This window comes from Chanodichthys erythropterus, chromosome 2 (genome assembly GCF_024489055.1).
Source record: "Chanodichthys erythropterus isolate Z2021 chromosome 2, ASM2448905v1, whole genome shotgun sequence".
Taxonomy (NCBI): domain Eukaryota; kingdom Metazoa; phylum Chordata; class Actinopteri; order Cypriniformes; family Xenocyprididae; genus Chanodichthys; species Chanodichthys erythropterus.
The window spans coordinates 22,488,637-22,497,065 of record NC_090222.1 but is presented as its reverse complement, the minus strand read 5'-3'; the positions used below and the strand labels follow the sequence as shown (position 1 = coordinate 22,497,065).

At 34.4% G+C, this 8,429-nt stretch overlaps 1 protein-coding gene across 1 annotated transcript; it reads right to left on the bottom strand.

The window, feature by feature from the left end:
* Positions 1 to 2,785: 2,785 nt before the first annotated feature.
* On the bottom strand, positions 2,786 to 6,737 carry si:ch211-198c19.1 (uncharacterized protein LOC100151013 homolog). The gene is made up of 2 exons (XM_067393950.1): positions 6,374 to 6,737; positions 2,786 to 4,205 (listed from the first exon to the last, which is right to left on the bottom strand). Exon 2 carries the CDS (start codon positions 4,190 to 4,192, stop codon positions 3,656 to 3,658), a length of 537 nt encoding a protein of 178 aa, XP_067250051.1. The 5' UTR covers positions 4,193 to 4,205; positions 6,374 to 6,737; the 3' UTR covers positions 2,786 to 3,655.
* Between the last annotated feature and the right edge of the window lie 1,692 nt (positions 6,738 to 8,429).

Here is an 8,429-nt window from a genome sequence, read left to right as displayed (position 1 = left end):
AGTCATTTAAAGTTGGCATGAAACGGAAGTTGCCATAGTCTTTTCTTCCCTACAAAGTGATGCCATCAGAGGGATGACATCAAATTGAACAAAACGTCATAGTATAGTCAAGTTATGTTCACAGCAAGCTTAATTTTACTCTATTGTGACGTATATCTGAGTGAAACTGCTTCTCGAACATGAAAAAATGTACAAATAAAATAAAAATTACACTTAATTATAATAATTTATAAAATTATAGACTTTAAAAGTGTACTGATTAAAATGATTCATTGAAAATGCATTCAATAATAGGGTATGAAAATGATAACAGGATTTACAATTTACATCAACTATAAATAAAAATAAAGTTTTACACATAAAGAAGACAATATAAACAATGATGCCACACAATATTTTTAATATTATAGGGAAAATTGTTATTTTTTAATGAAATAAAATAAGTCTAAAGTGAATAAAATTGTGATTGATTGGTATGACGAACTTAGAGGAAATGATCTGCAGCCAATAAGTCCCGCCTTCTAAATAAGAGCCAATCGCCGATTGGTAAAGTCATCGCGTCACTGCAGTGGCCCTTAGAAGCTCCGGTTCCTATAGAAACAGTCAGATGTGCGCCTCCGAAATGAGACACAAGAGATGTGCATTTAGCATTGTGCATGTGCATTAGCTTGATTCAGCCTGGAAAATACCGTTTTGTCATGATTCGAGCGTCTAGAAACAAAATGTATGAGACAGTTGTTGTCAGATTTCATTGGTCATTTCAAATATGAAATTTAATCGAAAGCTTGGCAAAAAGTTTTGGAGAATTTGATACTTCCCCATTCAAAGAGATAGGAGCTGCACTTGCATGCCCAAGAGGCATTTCAAAGATGGGTGCCGAGTAAAATGACTTGTCTTAAAGGGACTTTGACCGCGGTAAGTTGAACATTCACCGTATGGGCCACTGCGGCTGATCATGTTTAATTGTTTTCTGGACATATAATTTACCCTAGTACTACTTCAGACATAAACCAGCACCGTTTAGACGCACATACTCCATCGAGTCTTCTCCGTTTGGACTAACGTTATGCAAATACTGATGCAGAGTAATTTTAATCTTAACATGAAGGAATACGTAAATAAACTGAAGGCAATTATGTTATTTGTTCAGAGTCTGTAGTGCTATATATAGATTTTGCAAAGAAATGGGCTGTGGTGTTTTTTACGACAGTTGTTATATTATTTCGGCGTGGGAAGTGTTTTCAGTTACATTCATTCATTTTTTTAACATTTAATAATTTGTAATAAACACTTTAAAAGGGCTGTTTTTTTTTTTTTTAAAAGAACAACTAAGATCAAATAAAAATGCTTTGCGGGCTCAAGCATTGACAGAGTTTCTATATTGCTGCGTTGAGCAGTGTAGACAATCACAGACAAATCTGTTGATTTCTGGAACGCAAAGAGATGTTAGGATCCACTCACCGCTCAAAATGCTGGAGTTTTGGTTCAGCGCTGAATGCTTTGCATGCTGGCAAATCCTCTGATTAAAACAAAGTTTAGACATTATTATTAAAGATTCATTGTGCAGAAATTGAAGCATTGTGAGATCTTTCATCTTGTCTTATGGCAATGCATTTTAAATTGCAGAAGCACATTAGACATCGATGAGCTACACTGTAAAACTGAACAGTGAAAATAATTTAATTAAATGAGTTTGTTTCACTCAAATAATAATGAAAGTTCATTGTACTTAATAGAAAAAAGTTGCATGAACTCAAAATTTCATTGTAGTAAGCTGAACTTAATATGATTGAGTTGAGCTGCAGCAGATTTCTAATTCCCAGCATGCTTTGCGTCAGACCATATAAATAACTGTTGAAAAGTGTTATTTTGTGTGTTTTTGCACATGATTAACATATGGAGATATAAGTTAATGTTTAATGTTGTGTTATGTTGGGGTTCAGTGGGGTTCTGTTATGTTAGTTTTGTAGGGTTACCACTGTGGTGAAGAGTAGAGCCTGTGGTTAGGTTGAGGATGAGCTGCAAAACATTTAAGACCACATATGTTGTTTGATTACATATATGCAAGTATGTAATGACTCTCTGATGATGTCTCTCTGATAGTTATAATAGTGTGTTATTTGCTATGTAACATTTACCCAAGATCTGAATGTGATGTTTATGTAAATTAACTGTATGTAATTAACATTATGATGAGTTGGGAAAGGGATGTTGGTGATGGGATTGTTAGTGAGAGATACCTGTGCACCACACTGGCCTTGATCCGCTTCCATGGCTCTCAGCCCCGCCCCACTTGTCACAAAAATTGTAAGTTCTACCAACTTTAAAAAAAAAAAAAATAGTTAGTTTACTTAAATGTTTTGAGGTAATAAGTTTCCTCAAATGTTTTGAGTATTCTGAACTTTTACAGTCTATCATCGACACTAAAGATATTTCAGAATATATATTCTGATTTCTGACTATACAGTATGTCCATGAGCACTCTTTGTTTTTGGTGGCAGTGCTGCTTTGTTCATGTTCTTACATCATTAGTTTCACCCCAATATGCAAATCTTTGATTTGCAAACTATTGTAATGTCCACTCTTGACATGTTCACACTTTTGTCCCATGATTTATTTCAACTGTCTACTCATATTTGAATGCTTATCCAGCTCTTTAGCAAATGTCTTAGTTCTTGAGGCAAGTGAGGTTGAGACAGTTTTTCTCTGACTAAAGTTGAAAAACAAATGAAAGACTTTGGTTCCATTATGAGAAAATTTAAACATTTGTTGTGTGTGTGACAAACTTTAATATTCCCAGATTGGATGCATTTACATCTGTCACATTACATTACATCACAATAAACACTTTCTTTTGTGCATTAGTAAGCATTACATTAATCGGTCACTATCTGTTAGTTTTAGGCACATGCATAGGCAGATATTTACATAATGCAAAATTCTGTATAATGTTTTATTATCAGAGGTCCTTTTTTAGATTCATAGAAAGGAAATTGTATTGCATTTGCATTAATAAACAGAATTAATGAATAATGCAACCCATTATCCCTTCTTCAAAGAGTGATTTTAATCAATGTCCAATTGGACTATATATATATATATATATATATATATTAATATAATGTAAAGGAGTAATACAGATTTGTACATTTTTGTAAATACTTTTATAATCCTGTAAATTTTTTGATTTTTTTGAAGTATATTTAAGCATACAAAAATGTACATGTAAATGCTAAGTATACCTATGAACACTATGAACACTATGAGATCAGACTGCATATTAAGCTGGGATAGAAGAAAACTTATTAACAAAGAAAAAATTGCACAGAATCCACAATTCATCTTTAAAGCCTATATTTATAGATATGACCAAAGGTAGGCAAATGTTAATCATTGCAGTAAACAGTAAACCCACCCAGGTTCAAAGTCCACATTCAGCTTCATGGAGGAAGTTACTAAATTGTTTTGTGGCATGTGATGGAGAGAAGGAATTTGAGAAGTGGTATAAAATGGGCTAGTAGAGAAGAAAAAAGAAGAAAAACTCAGAAGTGAAAGTTGTTTAACTAAATCTAGTAAACTGAAAGCGAAAAAGGCACCTGCTGTGGGGAAATAGTGGAAGCTAATGTGGTAATAGTTATTTTTGTAATAGAACATCTCAGGTAAAAATGTTTTGAGAGATTTTTGGAAAAATCTTCTGCGTTGAGTTCTGATGCCATCGTAAGTCATCGATGAGAGAGGCTCCTAATTGAAAAGTTCTAGGAGGATTATAGTGCTCTGATATGTAGATCTCCTCGATTTTGTTCTTGTTCATGTTGAGTTTCACAATGACTCTGTCCATGTTGCTCTGTTTATTATGTCGATCATAGTACTTCCTTACTTCATAGGGAAGGTCATCAGAATGCCTGTAGTGAAGGTTTCCTATGGTGAAGTACGTATATGTCCGTTTGTCCTTTAGTGGAGGGAGCAGTGACCCGATGTTACGAAACACATGGAACCCAAACTCTCCAGCCACAGGATCACAGAGAGCCACCATGTTATTGTCAATGCAATTATTCACATACCACTTAAGTAGAGCGAGTCCGTGTCGGGGTGGTGGATATCCAAACCCAGTCTCTTTCAGCTCCTCTTCAGTGTTTAATGTTTTAATGGCGATGACCAAGATGGCAAGCAAAACACTGAAATGTTTTAACATTTCTGTATGCAGTCTGCAGGGAGAATGAGATGAGACAATGAGACAGCTGGAAAAGATGACTATAAGCCTTAAAGTCAACATGAAATCACAATTCACCTTATTTACTTTCTTAATGCACGTTTCCAGCTAACAGGGAATGTTCTCAGAACTTTGGCTAATGTTTTGGCAAGGTTTTCTCAAAGTTATGAACAAACATTATTCCAGTAACGTTACAATATGTAATAATTTTGTCTGCTAGAGGTCGCTAGAAGCCTATTCAAAACAAAGGCGTAGCTTGATGACGCCAAGTTTTAGAGCAGAATCTTGGGACATGTGGTCTCCATCTCAACGGATGGTGCAAAAGAATAGGGATTAGAGTCAGGAAGAACTCATGTTCATGGATGAGATTATTAATGTTACTGTAGAATGAAGCAGAGCAGAACCAAGTGTTGTGGGAGCTGAACGAGGCCACTGGAGCGATTGGGATATTGGGATATTGTAAGTACTCAAGTGAACAATATATATAACACTGGCCTAGTGGTTTTGGATATTTTACTGCAAAAATTACAATTAATGGCAAAATGAATGTTTGGAATGGATATTTCCTACTGGCACACTATAGGAAAAGATATAAATGAAGTCTTCAGATGCAAAAGCCTCTAAGTGCTATCTGAAATTTTCTTCTAAAATGAGCATTTTTATCAAGCTTGTATGTTTATGGTCAGTTATTTCACTTTAATGGCAATGAAAATGACCTACTAATTGCAATTAAAGTGAAATTACTGAACCTAAACATACAAGCTTGATAAAAATGCTTGTTTTAGAAGAAAATTTCAGATGGCACTTAGAGGCTTTGGCATCTGAAGTCTTCAAATGACTGGCTTAAAACCTTTTTTGGGGGTGAAAATACTGACGTGCCTAAGACTTTTGCACATGCAGTACTGTACATCGTTGGAGCGTTTTTTGTAATTTTCCTGAAATTTACTTGTTTAGAGAACATTCAAAAGTAACATTCCCATAATGTTTGCAAAATAATAAAATGGAATGTTACCTTAATGTTTGTATTACCATGAAAAAACATTTTTAGAACATTATTTGGTAACACTTTATTTTACGGTGCCGTAGTTACACGTTACCACATGTACTTACTATAGAAATAACAGTAAATGATGCATAATTACAAGTAACTAACCCTAAACCAAACCCTAACCTTAACTATAACTCTATATTGAGTACATGTAGTTAATTAATAGTACTCAGCACTTATTTGAGTAATTACAATGTAACTACGGCACTGTAAAATAAAGTGTAACCCATTTGAAAAACTGGACGTTTTGAACGTTCAGAGAACATTCAGAAATAAAATTTTCATAACTTAATGGGAATGTTAGCAAAACATTTTTAGAACATATTTTATTAGCTGGTCCTGAACCACATAGAATAAAGAGACATTTTTATGATTTAACCAATTCCTAAAAAAAGTCTACATTTTTAGGGATGCACCAACAATATTGCCAGTAGTAAGTTTCTATGCTAGATAATGCTACAGGTATATTTAGGCACAACATTATATTGTACCGTATCCAAAATTGGATACGGATATTTAGTTTGTGGATGGCTAAAGATTACATTTAACATTGTTATTAAATTATCAGTGTTTTTAAAGATTAGCCTGTACGAGACAAAGCTAATTTAAATGTAAATAAAGAGCACACACAATGAAATATGCAATTTTGGCTGATATATACAACATTGACAGTTACTGAAAAGTTCTCTAATATCATCCGATAATTGATGTGATACCTATGTTGTGCATCCCATGTGTATTTTTGAATATCCTCTGAATTTCACACTGAAATATGTCATAATATGGGAATAATATTTGCAAATACTTATTTGCGATCGCTATTTCTTTAATGTACTTCTTTTAAAATCTCTTGACATTTATACCGTCAACAGTCATTTTTCCCCTTTCTATTCTATCACTGATTTTTTGATCATGTTGGCATGAAAAGAACGTCTTGTACCTGCTTTACCTGTTGGTATTGTTATATCTAGACAGAAACCTGTTTAAATTAAACAGGAACAGACACTTTCACTTGCATCTCATTTACAGGTTTTGGAACCTGTGCTGAGCTTTTTTAAACAAAGAATAACAGCAAAAATAGCATATTCTATTAAGACATATTCATGTTAATTTACCTGGATGACACAGCAGAACGTGGGTGTGGAATGTCTTGAGGAGGCTGTGGATATTTTGTGAGGTTAACTGTGTTCGTATAGAGTCTTTTCAGAGTGTGAGCCCTTGGTTTGAGAGCTCCGTTTTCTGGCTTATTTTCTCACCCTATCTATTAAGAGGAAGTGGTTAAATATGCGAAGTCTTACATGACAGATGTGTTCTGCCCTGTTGCCTGGTCTCAGTTCCGGATTATAAATTATCAAAATGCATTCATCTTAATCCTAACAGCTCTGATTCAATTCAAAACATGACAGCTGTGAAATTAAAACACATAATGTGGTGACTGAAAAGAGAAAAAACACATTTCTTTTTCCCTAGAGAAAAGCAAATATGGCATGTAATAGCCTACAGGATCTGTGCTTTGAGATTTTTCTCAAAGAATATTTGCTGGTGGAAAGTACAGTTTCTGCTCACATATTATGTCTAAACTCCCTTTAACGCAATTCAGTTCACTCGTGGCTGTTTTGGAAACCCCCAGGCAGCTATTTTCTGTGTAAGCAATAGGCAAGAAAGTACAATCTGCTTGAAAGAGTAAAATGTCCATAACTTTTTGAAGATAATATTTTAATAACGATTTTCAAATTAACTATAAAATCTGACAACAATCGTATCATAAATTTTAGAAATTTTTTCAAGAAGGTCCAACTAAAGTGCTTTCTATATGCATTCTTGAGTAAACAAACTATTCAAAAGCTGAGTGTTTTTTATATTGCAGCATGTTATTTTCATCAACATTTTGCAGTTTAGATTCCATGTTTATGACATAAATGGTATATTTCACACTTTCCCTTCACTTTCACCATATTTCACCACAAATTAATAGGTTTAGCACATGCCTTTAGGTGGGCAGAGAAAGTGACAGTTACTTTCCTGAACACATTTCATGTAATACAGAAATGTGGCTTTTCTCTTCACTGTTCGCTCATTCCAACTCACAGTGTCATATCAAAGCTTCTCAACTTCATTACAAATAAATTATACTTTTAAATGATCCCAGCATGGCAAACAAGGCCAGCTTTTAGAGGAAGGTATGAATAAAAAAGAGACAGAAAAGAGAGAGCGAGAGAGAGAGCAGGCATTAGCATTTCATTTCTACAGATTTAACACCAAATAATGTTCCATTTTGCCGCATTTATTTATTTATTTTGCCATCTTCCTGCTTACATTGATGTGCGCATAAAAGCTTGCTGGGCTAATCTCCCTGGCAACGTGTCTGCTCTTGCTGTTGGCTAGTTTCTTTAATTCCTCTGGTGTATGTATACACGACTTTGGGGTCACACCGTATTAGTTCCCCCTGCCTCTGGGTGCTATAAGCCATCCAGAGCTGCACTGAGTATAAAGATCAGTTTCTTCCATTCCATGCCGAGTGTGACCTGAAGTTAACCAGCTGAGCCCTACTGAAACGACTTGCTAGAATACAAACTCTGAGGCGAATTCTCCTAAAAAAATAACTGTTTCCACTAATAACATTGTTTATTTTTGTGTATTGTTTTAGTGGCCAACTCATTAATGAAATAATTGAAATAAAGTAAGGATAGAAAAAAATTGCATGCTGATTTTGAATGCTTATTGTAGAGGATGCAGCAGACTACCATGATCTAGTGTAATTTATTGCTACTGTACAGCCTCACTCCATCACTGCATTCCAGGCAACTGAATTGGCTTTTCAAAATGCATTTAATTCATGTTTAACTGGGAAATGTATCATTATAATGTATTAAAGTTTATTTAAAAGCTCACAAACCAACAAAATGAGTGTCCTTATTTATTTATTATTTTTTTTTTAAGTGATTGGACATTCTCTTCCCATTCTGTCAGTACTGCTCTGGAGTTCGTTTCCTGTACAACGACGTAACTCACTGCTTAATTACCATAGTACAATGTATCGTTGAAGAAATCAAATATCTTCCCAAGTTTCCCTACTTTCCTGAAACTGTACTGTCAAAAATTTGCCATTCAACCATGTTGGTTAATGATGTCACGCAGACATGAGTAATAACTTGAGATTGAGTTAATGCC

What these genes read in the sequence shown, in the direction of transcription:
- si:ch211-198c19.1 (XM_067393950.1), bottom strand. Translation starts at nt 4,192, where the DNA reads ATGTTAAAACATTTCAGTGTTTTGCTTGCCATCTTGGTCATCGCCATT.